The sequence below is a fragment of the Amphichorda felina genome (genome assembly GCF_050947745.1).
Source record: "Amphichorda felina strain 45539 chromosome Unknown scaffold_7, whole genome shotgun sequence".
In the NCBI taxonomy this organism is placed as follows: domain Eukaryota; kingdom Fungi; phylum Ascomycota; class Sordariomycetes; order Hypocreales; family Bionectriaceae; genus Amphichorda; species Amphichorda felina.
In genome coordinates, this window is record NW_028145043.1 from 1,357,530 (window position 1) to 1,378,378 (window position 20,849).

The window sequence follows — 20,849 nt, forward strand, 5'->3', positions numbered from 1 at the left end:
TTCCGATCACTTTGCATCTGTGAAATTGTTCCCGCGTCTCCATACCTATGCGTAATCTTCACGGCGCCGATACGGAGGAGGTGGAGCTCAGTAGCCGTTGTCATGGAACTTGTCTCACCTCACCGTCTTATCTTATCGCGCCCGCCAAAAAATTTCTGGAACCAAACACCTTCACGTCCTGCCCGCCTACCACCATCTTTGCTGCTCCCAGCCGTCGACAAGAGCAATCCTCCCACTTGGTTCCGTCAATTGCAGCCGAACACAATGCCGAAGCCACGCGGGAAGCGTGCCACCATCCGCGAGGAGAAGAAGCGCAAGCGCCAGGCGGAGAACGAAGCCAACTTTGCATACAAGCGCCAGCGCCGACACGACGATGAGCAGGACGACAACGACAACGACAACGACAACGAATGGGCTGACCACGATGGCCAAGCCGCCGCCGCCGCCGCCGACGGTGAGAATGCCCAGGCTGACGGCTCTGGCGCTCCCGAGAAGGAGTTCTTTGGCATGCTCGCCGACGAGGAGCAGGAGTACTTCCGGCGCGCCGACGAGCTGCTCGAGCTAAACCAGTTCCCCACGCCCGAGGACCGCCAGCTCTTCCTCGACAGCGTCTTTGACGAGGCGCGCGGAAAGGAGCTCAAGCTGGCCAGCAGCCAGTCGTGCTCGCGCCTCATGGAGCGCCTGATCCAGCTGAGCTCCACGGCCCAGAAGAAGCGCCTGTTTGCCGCCTTTGCGGGCCACTTCCTCAGCCTGGTGCAGCACCGCTTCGCCAGCCACTGCTGCGAGGCGCTGTTCCTGCGGTCGGCGGGTGTGGTGACGACGGAGCTCGCGGGGTTCGTGGGCTTTGTCATCGATACAAAGGGTGGTGATGGCGAGGCGGGGGAGCCGGAGGCATCGATGGAGAGTCTGTTCCTCGAGACGCTGGATGAGCTCGAGGGGAACCTGTCTTATCTGATCACCGACAGGTTTGCGTCGCACACGCTGCGTGTGCTTCTCCTCGTGCTCTCCGGCAGGCCGCTGGACGATGCTGCGTCGCGCAAGCTCATGAAGAGCAAGAAGAAAGAGAACATCTCGGTGGCGGGAGGAGCCGACGAGGCCAGCCAGGGGCTGCGAACCGTGCCGGCCTCCTTCGCCATGGCCGTGCAGAAGATCATTGACGACTCTATATCCGGCATGGACCCCACGAGTCTTCGCGTCCTGGCCAAGCACCCCATCGGCAACCCTACGCTCCAGCTCCTCCTCGAGCTCGACCTCAGCCTCAGCAAGGATGACTCCAAATCCGACAACTCACAACCGAAGCTCCTCTTCCGCCTCCTACCCGGTGCCCCCAAGTCACTCAGTGACGAGGCCTCGGAGGCGTCCGAGTTTGTTAACGGCATGGTGTACGACCAGATCGGCTCGCGCCTCATCGAGACGCTCATCACCCACGCGCCCGGCAAAGTCTTCAAGGCCCTCAACCAGAACATCTTCCTTCCACGCATACAGGGCTACGTGCGCAACGACGTGTCGTGCTACCCGGCCATGCGCGTGCTCGCCCGCCTCAGCAAGGAGGACCTCGTCAGCGCCATCGAGAAGATCGAGCCCACGGTGCCCCAGCTCGTCTCCAAAGCTCGCTTCAATGTGCTGCGCACACTTTTTGAGCGCTGTGTGGCCAGAGGTGCCACTGACGAGATCAAGAGGCTCAACCGGGCCCTTAAGGAGGGTTGTGGGTCCCAGCCGAGCGACCTGATCAAGACGCTGTGCTGCATCGAGGAGGAGGACGAGGACAAGAAGAAGAAGGCAGACGTCAATCAGGTGGCTCGCAATACCTTTGGTATCCAATCCGCTGGTGCTCAGCTCCTTACCACCCTGCTCTCCATCCCTGGCCCCTCCAAGGGTGTCCAGGAGGCTCTCCTCGCCCTACCTGCTACCCTTCTCCTCCGTCTTGCACAGACATCTCTCCATACCGTCACGGTCCTCTCCACTGCCCTAGCCACGCCATCCCCCAACAACCCCGGGTTCCACAAGACCATGACCAGCACGCTCATCCTCCCCCACGCCGCCGAACTCGCGTCCTCGCAGTACGGGCACAACCTCGTCAACGCGCTGGCTGCCGTGCCCAGCAAGGGTAGGGACCGTAGCGTGCCGTTCCACATCAAAGAGGCTGTGATGGCGAGGCTGGGCTCCGCCGAGGCCGACCTCCGGAGCAGCTGGATGGGGCGGAACGTGTGGAGGAGCTGGAAGGGCGATATGTGGAAGACGCGCAGGGGAGACTGGAAGTTGTGGATGAGGGAGGTGGATGTCGTGGAGGAGAAGAATGAGTGGAGGCCTGAGATGAAGAGGCCAAGAAGGGAGTATGATAACTACACCAATGGACATGCCAAGATGGAGAAAAGGGAAGACAAGGAGATGGCAGAGGCAACTGCGGATGTGGAGGAGAAGGCCGTGGAGGTGAAGGTCATGGAGGACGAGACCATGGAGGAGAATCCTGTTGAGGATGTGACCATGGAGGATGTGGCCGCGGGGGATAATAATGCCGTGGAGGAGACTGAGGAGGGTAAGAAAGAGAAGTCCAAGAGTAAGAAGAAGGAGAAGTCCAAGGACAAGAAGGATAAGAAGGAGAAGTCAAAAGATAAGAAGGAAAAGTCCAAGGATGGGAAGAAGGAGACTAAGGAAGAGCGAAGGGAAAGAAAGGAGAAGAAGAGGAAGGCCAAGGAGCAGGACGAGTAGAGCCAAATCGCTGGGGAGCTGTGGAGCTGTATCATGATACCCAAAAGCATGGCCTGGGCGTATAAAAGTATTTGTAACTCGCGTACATTGAATCAAATGAGAACTCTGCGTACTCGGAATCGCTTTCTACTCTGTTCGCAATGCCTCCTATGACGCTTCCTCTCCCTCGGTGATTGGTGTCTTGTTCGCAAGAGGTATCCATCAGTGATAGATATTACAAACTCCAGCTGCGTTTAAACAGTGTGTGGGACGTTAATGGAGCAGCATCGTTATGGAATATACTTCTAATGGTTCTCTTGTGCAAAAGGCCCATGGGCGGCCAAATATCTCCGAGTGTCAGTGTGGGAACTATGCCATGCGAAGGTCGACTGGTCCCCTTATATCGCCTTGACCGCTCACAGAGATTGTGGTGCAAGGGACAATTGATCTCTTCCAATTACCATCAGGTGAAGTTTTCTGCCTGTTGTTTCCTGTTGGGCCCTATAATAGGGGAGCCTTTGGGTATTCGCTACCTGTCAACGGCCGTCTAGCAGGCCATGGGCCGTCACAGCCGTCAACGGCCGTCAACCGAGTGTCAAGTTTCGACGCATTCAATTTTTTCAACGCGTCCTTGGTCTATATATTTCTTTATTTTTCCTTGACTCTTCTTGGGAAACTGTAAATATCATAACGCTTTTGCAGTCGACCGACAAAGCCCTCCCTATCGCTCGGCGATAGCACACGACTGGCCGTTTTGCTGACTTTCAACCCCAATTGAGAATCTTTTCACGACCAAAACTAAAACCAACATGCCCGGAAAAGGCTACGACGTGACGGGTCTTCCAGAAGGTTGCCCTGGCGGCGATGCCGCTGCACGGGCTAAACACAAACGTCCTGGAGGCGACACTCCCCGTGCCAGTACTCCCTCAAAAAGGGCGAACAGGGTGCGTGATTCCTTTAAAAAATTCTCATCAGTTTAACGTTTCATGATACTTTTGATGTTAATTACGACCAACAGGCCAAGGGTGATGGAACTCAAGCTCAGTTTGGAGACGACGTCAAGGGCCAAGGCCAACAGAGCCCATACGCGTATCCCTATGCCGACACGGGTTTTGATGGAAACCACATTGACCCTCGGCTTCTTATGCAGAGCCCGATCAACGTTCCATATTTTGGCTACAGCATGCAGACAAGCTTCCAGAACCCAAGACCTCGGTTCCCCCCGGATGTGGACTTGACGAGTGGGCGGCCGGCCTTTCAGAAACCCCCCGCCCCGGTCAAGGAGAACACCAACCCCAAGAAGAAAGCCAAGCAGTCTGCTGACAAGAACTTCCAACAGCCTGGTGAGCCTGCTAGCAAGCCGGAGCCTCCAAAAACAACAAAGCTTCCTCCGGTCAGAGCCTGTCAGCCTGTCAGCCGGGAACAGCAGAAGCGTGGAGTGCTCAACAAGAAGACGGCCACTTAGGAACAACCGCCTTCCGAATCCTCACAAGTCACTCAAGAACGCCAGGGCTCTCAAGCCCCCAGAGCTAATAAAGTTTCGCAGGCTTCGTATGCCCCTCAAGTTCCTCCAGCCAATTCCGCTCCCAAAGGCCAGCCATCGACCAAGAGGTCATCAAAATCAAATGCTGGACAAAATGTGACGACTACGAGTCAGGTGATGACGAATGGGCTTCCCAGCTATTATACGCAGGATGCTGCGAGAACACAGGACATGCCAATGCTTAACCAAGGAATCGAGAATGTCCCGGGGCTTGCTGGTTATCAGAGAACCCAGATGGGCCAGGGGTTCCAGACACCCCAGGGATATGGCTTTGCTGCTCACCAACAATCTCAGAACTACAAGAACACGGGCGGCATTCAGTCGCAACAGCGCCCATCTCCTGTCTCCGCAGTAGGCTTCACTCAGGGATTCCCTCAGACCTCCAACACTTTTGTCCAGACGACGCTCCAGGCTCAGAACCAGTCTGAGATCGACCAACTCCAAGCTTTGCGCCAAGCTCAGATCCAGCGCCAAGCTCAGATCCAGCGCCAGGCCCAGGTCCAGCACCAGCTCTGGGCCCAGAGACAGCTCCAGATCCAGCGTCAGGCTCAGGGTCAGGCCCAGCCCCAGCCCCAGCCCCAGCGACAGGACCAGTCCCAAAGACAGTTCCAGAACCAGCACCAGGCACAGGGCCAGGCCCAGATTATGCGAAGCGGTTCTTCCGTGTCTCAAATGAACCCGTCTCAACCGCAGTTGCAGAATGGTTACTACCTGAATGGGCCCCAATCCCAGGTGCGGGGTGGTTACCCGATCCCTAACTATGACAACATGGGCCTCGATACCAACATGGACACCGACGGTATCGATGACTTTGTCTTTGGTAATCTTGGAGGAATCCTGGAGGATGATACTGAGATGGCTGGCTCGGACGCTTGAAGGAGCAGCGTTAAGGTCAGGGAGGCTGTGCTACAATGCGCCAACGCGCGAAATGTGGGATGACGTGTACGAGTGGCAGGTTGTCATGTAGGGGGTTGGGTTCAAGCCCTTGGCTCTTTCCTTCCTTTGCTTTTCCTTTGTCTACCCTTTCGATGATCATGGTGGTGTTGGGCGTGGAAGACCCTTTCCTTGGTTCTCTGTTAAGTTCCCCCTTTTGTGTCCGTAGGACAATGTAGTCTACATAAATCAACCAACATTAAATACAACGAGGCTTGCGAGCGTGATTATATTGAAGCAGCCAAAGAAAAATATCTAAGCAGGGTTTCAACTCGTATCGCAGGGTTTTCCCATCCCCCTTTTGGTTTCCTCTTCCCTCGCCCCTCCCCCCCCCCCCCCCCCCCCCTTTCATCATTCTGATCTGCATATCATGCACCGCCAGGACGCGTCAAACCGTCAAGTCCAGAATTACTGATATACCCAGGTATCTGAATGCCCAATCTTTCCTCCTCTCGACTAAGGTATTCCATGAACAAGCTTCTAGAGATTTAATCCGCTTTTTTTTTTCTCTTAACAATGAATGGACCTGAGATTCTCGTCTCTGTCAGAAGCTGGGACGGATGTTGAAGAGAGTGAATAGGGGCGGCCCAATCGTAGCATTATCACAAGGGCACCAGATTTACTCTGCGGTAGCAGCAAGCAGGAGCTCAAGGCAACCATTTCAATATCTGAACTCTCAAGTAATGGTTCCAGCGAAGCTGTGCCATTGGTAGCGGAATAGAGGTCAATTATCCACCATAAGTGGTGTGTGAGTAATCATGCTAATACCTTTGCCTACTAGGAACGGGATGATAACAGTAACGGTATATTAGTAAATCATGGCAGCTTTAGGTCGCTGTGGTGTTGAAATATGATAACGCAATATTTTGTATCGTGATATAAAGATCTAGATAGTGAACAACCAAGCTTTCTATTAAATAGACTAAACTAAAGTCATACTTATAAATCCCTTCCAATCCCCTCCAACTGCTTATCAATATGGCTACTACCTGCTGGTTGGGTTATCGTAGTAGCCAAGGAACCCAAAAGACAACTCTCTTGCAGTCTACTATCTAAGACACCTTTCGGGGTCTACTATTTAAGACAGCTTCGTAGTTTGAGACAGCTTTCCCAATCCAAGACATTTCCCCATCTGAAACACTTGCAGTCTGAGACAGGCCTCGGAATCACTGGGTGCCGTGTGCGCCCGAGTCACTTCGTACGGGTAGATAGACAAAAAAAAAGTCTTGATAGGTCCTGCAAAGGCTGCAAATGCACCCCTCACAGGCAGAGGCAGCCTCCCTAGGCATGCGGTACATCCGGATCGTTTCGGACATCGAAGAATGTCTTGGGAATGCGTTCTGGAAAGGGAGCCGTCGGGGTCCAAGGGAGCTCTCACAGCCAAAGGCGGCTCTTTGGGCAAAGGCGAGAAGTACTAGTAGCCACCTTTGTAGCAACCCTGGCAGTTAAAAGGTAGGCCCGTAATCGGATACAATACCCGTAATCACCGTCTACGAGTATTGACGATGTGGGCCTATGGGCGGTGCGATCGCCCGTCTGTCGTTCCGACTTGGAATTGTTATGTGCTACCATAGCAATGCCAAATATGATTTATGGTTCATGGAGGTGTTAGGTTTCTGGAAGCACAGATGCTGAATTTGGACCATGGAAGCGCCGGATCTTGGCAAGGTCGGGTGGTGGGTGGAGGGTCGCCGGAGCGTTGGGGTATAGCTAAGTCCGATGTTGAATTATGGGCCATGGGAGTCTTGGACCATCATAGTACTCGTAGTGTTCGGGTCAATATTGGATCATGGTAATACTCTTGGATGGTTGGAGGAGCATATGTTGGAATGTGGGCCATAGGACGGCACATGCCAGTGTTTGTCATATTTTGGAGTACTTGTTAAAGACCCTTGGAGTTCTCCCGCTTCAAGGAGCTAGAGGTTTTTGGGTTGGGGGGGCAGGATGGGAAAGGCCAACTCCAAGGGTCCCAAAGTACTACTATGGGCATGGGCATTGGGCACCAGAGAGCCTTGACAACGTCAGGGAACTCGGAGTTCGCTGAGAAATAACCCATAATAATTTTTCCTGTGCCAATGGCTCTGGTCCCAATTCCCCATTGAACTCTAATAAGTATTATGGGTGCCCACCCCCCCCCCCCCCCCCAACCCGCACCCCCCGGGGTCTCCCCCACCCCTCTCTTCCCTCCCGCCTTCCCCCCCCCCCTTTCCCCGATTTTCGCATGTTGCACTCCGTATGTGTAGTAGAGCGCTCGCATTTGCACTCCCAACCCAAGCGAAGAAAATGGAGGTGGTAGAGTAGGGTGTGGTGGTTAATTCGCAGCTTGGAATTGCTCGTAAATATAGATGAGGATGCCACGCTAAAGCGAGAAAGTAGTAAAAGAGAAAGGGCAGATTACTCATATCTGTCCGTGCACCAATCGTTCCCGGCGAGAAAATTATCCCAGATGGGTTCCTCGCCATTGGGAGCCTGCCAGGTGCCATCGTTGAGGAACTCTCCCTGTTGTTGGTCCAGCTGGTCGAGCTTAAGTGTACCGTCATGGTCGATGTGTGATAGGTCGGAGAAGAGTTCTACATTGGGGTTGCCCATATTGGACAGGTTTTGGCTGCAGAGGTTCTGGTCGCAGGATGTGGGCAGGTTCGTGCCCATCATGGCCTTCATTTCGGATGGGAATCCGGGCATGAAGACGGTCTCGTCCTGGTCGAAAAACGAGGGCTGGGCAATGGCCGGTGTGCCCGGGTTCGATCCGTTTCCCATCGTTGGCGAAAGAGAATGGCAGTGGCCGCTGCCGAAGCTCCCAACCTGTCTTGGAGACATTGGGGGCATTGAGCCATTCGGGTCGTAAAATCTATTGGGATGAAACGAAGACGACATTGGACTTTGAGGACTCTGAGGACTCTGGGGACTCTGAGGACTCTGATGCTCCATGTGATCCCGAGCCTGTGGTGACAGAGGCACCCCATTTACTGGTCCAGAAAAGCCGGCGTGATGGGACATTTGCCGGGACTGCTCGCCAACCTGGGGAAAGGACTCGGCAAAGAGGCGATTGATGTGGTTGTTCTCCCATTGTTCCTTTGCGCGCCGCATATAGTCGGCCATGAACATCTTGTTGCTCATCCAAGCGTCGACCTTGGCATTGAACTCTGCTGACTGGGTCTGCATGTGGGGGTTGAGGACGCGGTACGAGCGCGGAAGGTCGGTCTCATCTTCCTCGTACATCTCCTCGTTGCGCACGATTTCTTCGCTGATGATGAAGCCCTTGCCTGTGCGCGCCTTGTGGATCTCGCTGGCCATTCGGGCTGACTGTATTCGAGCTTCGATACTCCGGTCTTGACGTCTTGAAGCCGCAATGTAAGCCCGCTCCTGGTTCTCCTCATGGGACCTCTCGGTCTGCACGAATGGAAACGTCAGCGGTGGTCTACTCATGGTTCAGATACAGGAGCTCCTGTCGTTGTTCCTAGCTATGATAGAAATAAAACTTCCGGATGGTGTGCTGACGCTGGTATTGGGGATTTATATACCTTCTTAATCCCAGCCTCTCGGGCCCGTGGGGGAATGCTGCTTCTCGGTGCCTCCAAGAATAGCTGTCTGGACATGTTGCTACAAAGTTCAAGCCTTGAAAGCGTAACAGCGTTGCGGGATATTAACAAGGTGAGATAACAAGGTGGCGCAATGGAGAGGTTGAAGTGACTCCTAAACCTTTTTCCCCAATTGTTATGGGAAAATCAGGTTGGAGCTTTATGATGGCAAGCCGTCGTCTGTTGCGGAAGGTGGGATATTTTCGGAGTGTAAGGCAGGTACACCTATACAGTGCAGGTGTGGCAGGAACAGGCGGGTTTCGAGAAAATCGGAAAGAGCTCACAATAATAGAACAGGAGGAATCGAGACGCAGGCCCGGCCACTAAAGTACTTTAATACAAACTGGAATATTTCTCCACACTGGGAGTAGCATTAGACTTGGCGAGAAAATCCATGGTCGAGCTTTCGATGAGCGCAGCTGGGTGTGATCGCGCGAAGTGTGAATTGGGCTGATCGATCTCGATCAGCGTAGGTCTGTTAGCGTCCCCAAAACATTTTAGGTAGCTCGGGCGTAACGAGCAATCCTCACTTCCATGGGCGAACTCCCATTGGTCCGCATCTTAGCCCCACCTGCCAACCACCCAGTTTGGTGGTTGATGTACGGAGTACGGATATTATTGTTATTATAATACTATTACTACCTAAGTAGTAGCCTAGCTACTATCCTCATCATGTAGAAAGGTTTACAAGTTGGAGACTGCAAGGTGACTTCATACTATTTTAGTATAGTAACATACTATCCTCCAAAGTACCAGTAGTGATACACGCGTTTCGCATGCACGCATTCTTTCGCCTCCAGGAACAATAGCCTAGGAATGGGTGTTACTCGGCATTCTCCTCACTGTCTGTTTATATACGCTGTACCATGTTGCACCCCAAATTTACAATGGATTTATGCTACTAGATGCTCAATTATGACAGATAGCTTGCCTACTTTTATTTACGCGTACTATATATCCAGTTTTTTTCCACGGTTGCTCGGGAGCACCGGGTAGGCGGTGAACAGGGGCGGTGGATCTGGCTTTCAGATCACTGCCTTTGTCTCTCATTAGTATCGTCTTCACACATTGGAAACGAGTATCTTGCACTATGTAAAAGTGTCTCATCTGGAGTTGCCATGATCATGGTGGCGTTCACATTGGAGGCTCTACGGGTTGACGAAGGGCACCATGTTCACCTCTGAATATAGTTCGTATGCAACGGTCGAATCTCGGTCGGACCTAAGGACTTATCACATTCTGTCGGAAAGGCGGCTGTGGCGGGACCATGGGGTCCATCCTAGCTTCCCTACTCAAGCTACAACTACCCCTATGTAGACTATCAGCAGGTCTTTACATAGTATGGTTTCAGTGACGTGGCAGTCATAGTAAAGTAGAGGGCTGGAGCGTGCTAGTTAAGCCCAAAGTGGTGACGGTTCCGGGGGAGACTAGCTGAGCCGTGAGCCCATATTCCTAAGTAGGTATTCATACTTCGTACAAACGTGTGATCTAATGGCTGTCTCGCTGGGAGCGAAGCCAACGCGGGGGAGTAGGGGGGCGAAAATGACCTAGTAGTACTAGTATATGCCGGTGTCCAATTCGAGGATTGTTAGACAACAATAGCAACAACTTGTTACAAACAATAGGTCTCTTGTCCATCAATGGGAGACCAAGCGCAACTAGAGTGAAATCAGGGACCTCGGAAGGCACGATGGCATACCGGGTTACACCGCCACCGCTATGGTGCCTATTAGCCACCATCCCCGCAGCGTGGCTGCTGGCGCTCCCCATTGTGTTGGCACTTTCAAGTTACATGTATTTTCTCGTGGTGAATGTAGTCGATGGAACTCAGCCCCCTGTATGAGTCTAGACTATTATCTAGTTTCAAGGAGTCAAATGACAAGGCCAAAAATTCCAATGGAAAAGCTCGGCTGTCCTCCCCCACTCCACAATTATCGTCACCACTCCAGGCGTGCCTTGGAAAGCCGTTGAACTGGGGGAAGGCAACGGGGGGAGCAACGCACCCATCGTGGATTCCTGATTCCTGGCTGCTGCGGTCCGGAGCGTTTGGTCCGTGGACATTCCCGGCAGGCAACCGCTGGCTAGTGGCACGACGGCAGGGACGGGTACTTTAGGCTACAAACCTGCACTAACAGCTGTGAATCGACCCGCCCCTCGGACAAGGGCCTGCCTGACCTGGCCAGGGACGCAGCTAATGCTGTCGCGTCCTCACCCGTTTAGTTTGCACATTCCATCCAGGGTTCCCAGGCAAACCGGATCCTCGGTGCTTTTGCAGTGAGTTTTGAACGGAGTATGGCTGGTAAAAAAAAGGGATCACCCCGCTCGCCTGCCATTTTTGGAGACTCTTTGGCACGATGAGATCACTGGATGCCTTAGCCACATCTCATAATTGTGGCGTAAGCACCCAAAACGCATTTTGCACATGCACCATGACTGTCATATTTCGTCACAGCCTGTGGGAAGTCGACTTCTGTCCATCCCCCAACCCAGATTTCTACCGTAGTATCAACATGTCGTCGTCCGACGAAAATTCCTAGATTAAATGTCATATGTACTTAGTAACTATCCCCGCTTTCCCCTGTCGCACGTCTGCCGGATTCTCAGATTCCCATGTTGAACCCCTAAGGGTCCAATGTTGGCGCTTGGCAACCCCCACGCACATACACAACGTCTCTCACAAGTCACAACTACTAGTAGGTCATGGCAACGACATCACGCTCGCTCATTTCGTAGCTAATGAATCCCACCCCCAGATTTTTCCCAGACACGGCTCGCCTCCCACCTGGTTCAATTCCCGCTTTATCTGGTTGGCCAGGCCGACGGCACCTGGTGATGAGCACCTGGAACATCGCCTGGTCCCTTCAGTACCGACGGCGGGATCCAAGCTTTCCAAGTGGCAAACTGTATTCCACCGATATTCGACCGCCCTGAAGATTTATAATACCATCTGCATTAACTTCCGGGATAATCGCTAGGGAATCCGGAAGGGATGTCCTGCCCATGTCCTAGCCCATTTGTCGAAGTAAAGATTCGTTTCCACCTTTGGTTCTTAAGGTTCGACGCGAAACGACGCCTCCCGTCCTGCCTCAGCCCTGGCGAGGCAAGAGACTACTGCCATTCCCAACCTCGATTTCCCTAAATTCCGTCGTCGCGTCTATCGCCTGGGGCGAAGTGGCAGCTGACGGGGCCTTCGTATGGGCTGTAGCTCCCTTCAACTAGCGGGACCTTTGTGTGGGTTGTGGCAGCCTTCAACCCATAAGTCCCTCGTGTGGTTTGTGGCTCCCTTCAACTGACAGGACCTTCGTATGGTTTGTAGCTCTCTTCAGCTGACAGGTCCTTCATGTGGCTGTGGTAGACCCCTTCAACTGACAGGTCTTTCGACAGGTCCTTCGTGTGGTTACAGCCCCCTTCAGTTTCAACAAGACTTGATGACCACCGGTGTACGAGTCGAACCTTCTTGAAACCTAAGCTATCATGTTCTCACCTGGCCCCCCACCACCCGTAACCGCATCGTGGTATTCGGCAACTGTATTCGGCACCCTATAGCCAAGCAAATGACCCCGTGGGCTAGGTCGCGAAGTAGACCATGTTACAACGCCGTCGAGTTGGCCGCCCGTGTCTCGAACGTGTGCGTCGCTGTGAGACGCAGCTGATGAAATTTGACTCAGCATACCGTATTCATCCAGGTGTCGGACAATGAAGCTAGTTTGGATCGGCTATTCTCGGTGACCCGGGGTGGTCCAGGGAGTTCGATGTCATTCTAGAAGGCCAGAAGCCATGAATTTCAACGGCGTGGCGCCTGGTGCCATGGCCACTTTCAAAAGCAGCCTCGTGGACCACAGGTCGGCCAAAGCCAATATTCTTGCGTATGTAAGTAGAGTCAATCGACTCCTTGCCAATTTTACCCGAAACCTATAAAAGAGCTTCCGGGCTCAGCCCTTTCAATGCTATAAGCACGAATTAGTGTTAACTACATCTCTACGTCTCTCTTCAAACCCCGCTTATTGTTGCTGGCCTGTTTGGGCCCAGAACTCGAGCCACAATCTTACATTGCTGGATCTGTTTCACATGGGAAGCCACGGGTATCTCACACGGAATGGCCAAAAAAAGTATCTTTCCCCACTTGCTACCAAGGCTAGAGTTTCAGCGCCAGATCTGTTGAGGGTCCTGGGAGTATGGAACACATTTACTAATATATCGTAAATACAGTAACACCGTGTTAAAAACATAATCAACAGATTGTGACTCGGCGCGTTACTCAAGCCGAATCTTCGAGTCTTACTACACGTAGGCATAAATTAACCAAACTTTATAGATAAAATGTGAGAGAAACAAACGTAAAAAAAGGGAAAAAGTAAAACCCGTGTTAAATTCGGGTTAGGCCCCTTTCAAGAGCACACAAACAAACAAATCCTAATATTAAGGGACATTAGTAGAAGATATTCTTACGTAGGTTGTTTTCTGTGATATTTTAGATAATCCACACCATTATACCGCCGTGTCCTCTTCGTCCTGTCCTTTTCTGGACTTGAGATTCCTTCGCCAGCATGTTCATTTTAGGGCGATACCGCAATCTACTCACAACCCACCAGCGTAAAGACAGTGCAAGAGTCGGAAGAGCTACTGAAATCAGACTATTCGCTGCCATAATTCAGCTATCAATATGGTTGCCAATGTTATAAATACTTAGACAAAAATTTGACCCGGGAATGTACACCGGGGAGAGGGGAAAAAAGGGGGGGGGGGATGTGTGTGTTCGGATACTCATCCGCGTTGTCTTGTACGGCGCTCGATGCTGTCAAACGAGAGCCTAGGTATCATCACGCAAAATCTTGCTGATAAACCATCCTACAAGATGACTGACGGTGGGATGGCTCCAGGTCACAGTTGGCGGGACTTTGACCTTGAGCGCTTGCTGCAGCTGGAGGCGTAGCCTGGTCGTCATGACGGAGTCGACGCCCATGTCAGATAGAGCCTCTTTGGAGTCTACCTCATCAGGAGATGACATGTGGAGGACGGACGACACACACGCACGAATCTTTTGATCCAAATAGATCTTCAGTTCCGCCAGTGATTGTGGTATCGCCTCCTGGCCAGCGGTGGCGTTTCCATCCTCTTTGCCTGATGCCCTACCCTCCGGACGCAGCGCAATGTCTCTGAGGATAGGCATCGGCGTAATCCCCCCATCTTCGAAGACAACGGTCCGAACCACCACACCGTGGTCGACATCATGCTTGGACAGATGCACCCATGCCGCAAAAGCCTCGTCGACCGTCACATCGGTCACGCCCCTGCTCTCCATCTCAGTCATCATGAGCTCCGTATGGGTCGCCATACCGGTATCGCGCCACGTCGTCCACTGGAACGACACGACACAGTCGCCCCGTGCTCGTCGGTGGGCAGCCAGGCAGTCAAGGAAGGCGTTGGCGCTGGCATATGAGCTCTGGCCGGGGAAGCCGATATATTGCCCCAAGGAGGAGAAGAGAATGAAGAAGTCCACTGACTGGGGCGGGAATAGTTGGTTCAGAGCCAGACCTCCGTTGACCTTGGGCGCCATCATGCTGGACAGAGCGTCGCTCGTCGTGTCCATGGCGAGCTGGCCGTCCAGCGTCCCGGCTGCGTGGATGACGCCTAGGACTCGAGGCAACGATAGGTGGTCTAGGGCGTCGGATAAGTCCTGGGCGGCAGTGGGGAGGCTGATGTCGAGAGGTAGGACGTGGACAGTAGCTCCTTGGTCCTCCAAGCTCCGTATCCGGGTAATGATGGGCGCCATCTCGGGGCTTGCCTGATCCCAATCTCTCCGAGGAGGAAGGCTTCTCCGTGAAACGATGACGAGACGCCGGGCTCCCTTTTCCACCAGAAAGTCTGCCACCAAGAGTCCCAGTGCGCCGAGCCCACCAGTGATGAGGTATGTGCCTTCAGGCCGAGGAAGCAGGCGAGAGGCCTGGTCGGGGGGCAGCAGTTGATCGCGAGACAGATTCTGCAGTCGGGCCGTCGTTGGTGTCGCAGCACGAAGACGGATGATATCAGCCCCCTGGATGCGACGCATAGTGTCTAGGGGAATTTTAATTTCATCGCTGTCAATTAGACCACGGAACTCTTCTGGGTGTTCGCTGGACAGGATCCGGCTCAATCCGATCAGAGGCGCGTGGGCAAGTGCGGTTGCATCGGCTCCCTCTCCCGTGTTGAGGGTGAGGGCAAAGACAGATACGGGCAGACGACGGCGAACGACGGTCTGGAAAATCTCCAGCAACTCCCACGCGAAGGATTTCGAGGTCTCGGGGATATCTCGCATGTCCTGCACATGGCGAGGCAGGTAGACAATGGCCGTTTCTCGAGTCAGGGGGACGCGGAGGCTATCTGGTGCGAGGCCTTTGGCCGATGGAAGTATCACTGTACTGATGTCTTCACATACGGTATGGGCATACTCGGCCGCCAAATCCGTGTCGTCGGATATAATGATGAGACTAGTAAAGGCCAAGGGGTGCTTGGACGGCTCCGCCGGTAGCCATGCAACCTGGTGGACCAGGGTATCCATGCTGCGACTGTTGCCCGAGGCCCCTTCGAACTCTTCGAAATGTATCGCAGTTATCTTGGCCACAATGGTGCCCTCGGGATCGATGATAGTGACATGAACCGAGGCTCCAGATATTCGTTGAATATAGAGCCAGGAATCCCGGGGCGGCTTGTCCCCTAGTATCTCTACCTTCTCGATGTGAGAGGGCATGCGGATTTGGAGCTTCTCAATGATAGTTGACCCAACCGTCATGGCAACATCGAGGACTGGCGCCCATGAGTCCCGATCCCATGGCAGAGGTGCATCTGTGGAGAGATGAGGTGCTGTGTCAACCCTTGCCAGCATCTCCCGATGATTGCCATGGTGCTCCCTGACAGCCCAGGGGAAGCCCATCTCGGGGGTGTCCAGTGCAGTGAAGTAGTCGACGCAGAAGGTATCGGGGAGAACTGTATCTATACGTTCTATGATAGCAGGAATGTCAACACGGCCTTCTGGCTCTAGAGTTTGCGTGAGATAGCGAGCTGTGGTGTGGGTGACCCAGGATGAGTCCTCGGTATTATCGACATGGTCCTCATCTTCGGCTATTTGTCGCGAGAGCAGCTTGACCTCAGTCGGCTGGACGATGACCTGGATTGACTCTGGCCTACTCCTGTGTATGGAAACGGGGACGCGGAAGGTGATATTCTCCAGCATGTTGGCCCCTGTGCCCTTGAAGAAGGTGTTCAACAGACAGGCTGTGGGAACGATTGTCGTCCCTTGCAGATCGTGATTTCCCGGAAACGGCTTGTTAGTCATATCTAGCGTGGTGTTGTACACTGTTATTCCAGTTCTAGCAACAGCGAGAGGGAGCCCAAGAAGAGTGTTGCTCGTTGCGCTGTGTGTCGTTGGTGCTGTATTACCAGGTCCAGTGTCTATCTCGTGCCAGGTGTGTCGATGAAACCAACTGGTGTTGGGCAAGCCTCTGGCGCGAGGACTAGGCATTATGAGTTTCCAATTGATTGGAACTCCGCGGCAGTGAAGCTGGGACATAGTATGGAGAACACTGCTGTCGGGGGACTGGCCTCTTATGAGCGTTGGGATCATGCAGCCATTGTCCTCGTCGACCTCTTGGCCCACCAGCGTTTCGCTGATGGAGTGTGATATTATGGGATGGGAGGAAATCTCCATGAAGACACGGTACGAGTCCTCAACAGCCGCCTGCACCGCATGAGTGAGCTGGACTGGGTTGACCATGTTGTTGACCCAGTATGCCGAGTCGCGCAGATCCTGTCCACGGGGATCCTCGAGCGACGTTGAGTATAGCTTGGCCCGGCTCGGTGGTGTTGGTGAGAGTTTTCCCTCCAGGGCTCTCAAAAGAGGGTCCTTGAGCTTCTCTAAAACAGGGCTATGAAATGCAATATCCGTCTTGACTGTGAAGACCTTGATGGAATTGGCCTTGTACCGTTCAGCGACGCGTCCCAACGCCTGGGAAGGGCCCGAAACGACACAAGAGGAAGGCGATGAGTTAATGGCTGCAACAATGTCTGGCTCCCCTAATTCCAGAAGGTCTTTGGTTACGTCTTCGTATGACTTGCCAACCAGGATCATTCCCCCCTGGCCCCTGACCTGACGGTATAGCACGGAACGACGGCTGACGATGATGGCGCCCTCTTCAGGTGAGAGGGCACCTGCGATGACACTCGCAGCAATTTCACCCACCGAGTGTCCTATAATAGCTTCGGGGAAAATCCCGTAGCTGTTCAAGACTGCGCTGATGCCAATCTGCATGACGTAAGTCAAGATCTGGACATGGTCTGAAGACTCGAAGGCGCCGCTTAGGAGTAGCCCAACCGGCGACACTCCAATCTCGGAATTAATGACTTGTTCCAGCGGCTCAACAGCAGCAAGGAAATGGCTATTTTGCAGTAGGTCCTTGCCCATGTCTCGCCATTGCGCTCCGTGCCCGGAGAAAACCCACACGATACCCCGGTTGGTCTCAGGTCCCAAGACTCGACTCTTGGTCCATGCTGCCGGTGGTTGGATCTCAGTTTCCCCTTCGGCCACTTCTTTAAGGGCTCTTAGCGCCTCTTGGTAGTTACCAACGACCAGGGTGCCGCGGAAATTATGATGCTGTCGGCCGAGGGCAAGAGTTGAAGCGATGCCCCCTAGGCCTTCTTTAGAGACCTTGGCCTCCATCCAATCATGCAATGCCCGTGCCTGGGCAGGGAGGCGTACCTCCTGTGTTGCGGAGAGAAGCAAGGCATATGGTCCGGGGTGTTCACCGTCCATCTGGCGCACTGGCTGTGGATATTCTTCAAGAATGGCATGTGAGACAGCGCCCCCGTACCCATAGGAACAGACAGCAGCACGTCGGACCTTGTCGATTCCTCGAGCTGCCCATTTGGTGGTCTCCTGGACAACTTTCAAACCACAAGTGTCCCAGTCAATGCTCTTGGTGAGCTTGTTGAGATTGGCCTGTCCTGGGAGCACACCCTTCTGCAGGGCCAGCACTGCCTTGATCACACCTATGATGCCAGCGCCAGCCTCGAGGTGCCCAATATTCGGCTTTATGGATCCAATATAGCAAGGCTCTTCAGCACGACGGCCTGCCTCGGTACCGTACACGCGGCTGAGCGCCGTGATCTCGGTCGGATCCCCCAGCGGCGTGGATGTTGCATGCGCCTCAACGTATCCCACACTCAGGGGGTCGACTCCGGCCACTTCGAGGGCCCTTCGGCCGACGAGAGTCTGGGAATCCGCACTGGGGGCCATGATGCCCCTGGTCTTCCCATTGTGGGCCGCCGCTGTGCCCTTGATGACAGCCAGTATCTCGTCTCCGTCGTGGATGGCCTGCGCCGTGCTTTTCAATATCACACAGCCAGCACCCTCACCACGACCATACCCCTGAGCCGAGTCATCAAAGGAGAGGCACCGCCCGTCGGGAGACAGCGCCCCAGCCATGTTCAGGGAACTGAAGTGCCCAGGTCCACAGAGGGCATTCACACCCCCAACAATGGCCAGCTTCGACTCCCCCCCGCGGATCGCCTGGACGCCATGATGTATTGCAATCAGGGACGACGCGCAGGCGCCGTCGACAGAACAGCTGGGCCCCATGAGATCCAGGTGGTATGAGATGCGGTTCGGCACGCCGCAGTGATCCGTCCCAACACCCATCCAGGCCTCGATCCCCGGGAGGTCTTCCCACAGCAGCTTTCCATATTCTGCAGCGCATACGCCCCAGAAGACGGCCGTGTCGCTCTTGGAAAGGTCCCCCGGGGCGATTCCCGCGTTCTCGAGGGCCTCCCAGGCGATCTCAAGAGAGATTCGCTGCTGGGGGTCCATCTGCTCGGCCTCCATCTGCGTGATGCCCAGGAACTGCGCATCAAAGGCCGCGAGGTCGTCAAGGTAGTGGCCAGCAGAGGGGATCGTGTCCAAGGCGGCGGTATTGTGGCGGTACTTACGGCGATACGGCTCCCACCGGCCGTTGGGCAGTGGTCTAGAGGCGTCCTTCTTGGCCAGAAGATACTCCCAGAGCTGGTCGGGATTGTGGTTCCCTCCGGCCACACGGCACGACATGCCTATGATGGCTACATCTCCGGTAGGTGGCTGTACCTGTTGGACATGCTGCGTCAGGACCCATTCTCTCAGATAGTATATTGGTTTCTACTCACGAATTCTCGAGTATCCATAGGACTTTCCTCCACAGGCGAGAGGTTATGTGGTTGAGCCATTGCTCACACAAGCGCTCAACTAACTCTACACAGTCTTTTTATTGGAAAAGAGCACAATATTATAATCGTGAGCAAGTCTGGCGACTATGGGAGGAGAGGCACTGGAACAGAGATGAGTAAGGAAACCTAGTCTAGCAAACTCTTCGTCTCGCCTCTGCTGTCTAGGCCGCCTCCAGTCTCTTACTTATACTATCAGTGTTAGCTTCCTCATGTCCAGTGGCGACAGGATGAGGTATGTATTAGACACGTCACGGCCGTAACTCTATGTGACATGGACGTGGTAGGCGGACACTATGTTACTGAGATTTTATCCTGGTGTTAATTGTCCTCATGGTAACCATAGTATAGTTCAATTACTACTTAGTATATTATATATCGAACCAATCATCTCTTCTCAGTTACTACCTTTCGCAGACGGGGAGCCTTCTCAAGCATCAATGATGACTCGAAGCACGTGCAGCTATTATGTCTGATGGTATGTTAATGCCCAGATTTGTCTAACACATATTCCTGGGGTAAAATAACTATTAAACACCTCTAATACCTATTAATAACTATTAATAACTTGTTCATGAGTTTGTTGAATAGTAAAAATATCTATTAGACTATAAGAATGTCTATTCGGTGTTGCAAAGAGAATGATTTTAGGAGGATAGCTCTTTCATCTCTGGTTGGAAAACTCCCCTCTAACTCTTGAGTCATAGTAATAATAGTAGTTAGTGTATGAGATATCAAACGAGACATCTTTCTCTATACCTCTTTGGCCCTCTATCGGCTATCCCCGGGATTGACAGCCGTGCCCCTATCCATCATGGAACATAGGACACCCTTGTCGCAAGCCCACCCTCAATGCTACTGCTCAGCTGTACTAGAGTATGTATAACATGTCAAACAAGCTAGCGAACGTAACTGACAAGTCTGTCTCTTCCGGGGTACTGCGACTTGCCGTGGCCCACAGTGTCATCGCTAGCACACTCCTCTAGACGCACCCCAGGACGCCAGACCCTTCGAGACTCGCATCATTGACATCGGGACAACATTATCCTTAGTTAGTCGGAGGAAGACTTGAAGCCGTACTCGGAAATGGATTGTTGCAGTGGGGACTCACAAGTGACTAGGTAGTCCACACGAAAGACGGTTCATAAGGCCCGGCCGTAATACTCGGTGATAGCTCTATTACGCAATAATATGAAATGCGACACATATTCCTACCTCAGACACCTTTGGGTATGAGCTAATTGAAAAATTTACAAGTTATATTCTACTTTGATATAGGCCTACAATGGGATAGCATTTTGAACAAGAGAAGATTTCTTCGGTCATGCGTATCATTGAATATAACATCAAAGTAAACTCCGAGAAATAATACACGCTCATACTAGGTAGATAGACAATGATGCTACTAACACGAGCTTCTTCTACATTTACAACTATATGCATGGAAGTCTACATGTAGACAGGGTGCTACAAGACATCAACAAACACTGCAGGTATGCCATTAACCAAACAAATATGGACATCCACTAGCACTCAGCAAAGACACCTGAATAAGATGCCATCTGCAGTCGGTCGCTTCTTTAACAGCCACAATATGGTGGGGCACCGGGGGGTTGTGAAAATGTCTCGCCTTACCCTACCTGTATACAACGCCTTACCTTGCGAGCAGGTTTCAACAGGGGGCCGACTGTACACCAACATTTCCATTGCAGGGACATGCCCTCCATGTACCGCCTCGGTACCTCATTTCAGCCCGGCCCTCACCCAAAACGACTACGAGTACTTCTGAGGACATCTATGACGACCCGGGCTCTGATACACCCCCTTTCTCCGTGCCGGGAGGCTTGACCGGGACAAGGGCCGCTATTTGGACGCCACGATGC

General features: G+C 53.1%; 5 protein-coding genes across 5 annotated transcripts; 3 read left to right on the forward strand and 2 right to left on the reverse strand.

Moving 5' to 3' along the window:
* Nucleotides 1–264: 264 nt before the first annotated feature.
* On the forward strand, nucleotides 265–2,709 carry NOP9 (RNA-binding RNA processing protein NOP9; the record flags this gene model as incomplete). The annotated part of the gene is made up of 1 exon (XM_083196603.1): nucleotides 265–2,709. One exon carries the CDS (start codon nucleotides 265–267, stop codon nucleotides 2,707–2,709), a length of 2,445 nt encoding a protein of 814 aa, XP_083047811.1.
* Nucleotides 2,710–3,497: 788 nt separating this feature from the next.
* On the forward strand, nucleotides 3,498–4,153 carry ACO1O0_007231 (uncharacterized protein; the record flags this gene model as incomplete). The annotated part of the gene is made up of 2 exons (XM_083196604.1): nucleotides 3,498–3,632; nucleotides 3,707–4,153. 2 exons carry the CDS (start codon nucleotides 3,498–3,500, stop codon nucleotides 4,151–4,153), a joined length of 582 nt encoding a protein of 193 aa, XP_083047812.1.
* A 249-nt stretch (nucleotides 4,154–4,402) lies between these two features.
* ACO1O0_007232 (uncharacterized protein) lies at nucleotides 4,403–5,107 on the forward strand (the record flags this gene model as incomplete). The annotated part of the gene is made up of 1 exon (XM_083196605.1): nucleotides 4,403–5,107. One exon carries the CDS (start codon nucleotides 4,403–4,405, stop codon nucleotides 5,105–5,107), a length of 705 nt encoding a protein of 234 aa, XP_083047813.1.
* A 2,451-nt stretch (nucleotides 5,108–7,558) lies between these two features.
* Nucleotides 7,559–8,590, reverse strand: ACO1O0_007233 (uncharacterized protein; the record flags this gene model as incomplete). The annotated part of the gene is made up of 2 exons (XM_083196606.1): nucleotides 7,559–7,966; nucleotides 8,132–8,590. 2 exons carry the CDS (start codon nucleotides 8,588–8,590, stop codon nucleotides 7,559–7,561), a joined length of 867 nt encoding a protein of 288 aa, XP_083047814.1.
* A 4,962-nt stretch (nucleotides 8,591–13,552) lies between these two features.
* ACO1O0_007234 (type I polyketide synthase) lies at nucleotides 13,553–18,814 on the reverse strand (the record flags this gene model as incomplete). Its single annotated transcript, XM_083196607.1, has 2 exons — nucleotides 13,553–16,074; nucleotides 16,204–18,814. The coding sequence occupies 2 exons, from the start codon at nucleotides 18,812–18,814 to the stop codon at nucleotides 13,553–13,555; spliced, it is 5,133 nt and encodes a 1,710-aa protein (XP_083047815.1).
* Between the last annotated feature and the right edge of the window lie 2,035 nt (nucleotides 18,815–20,849).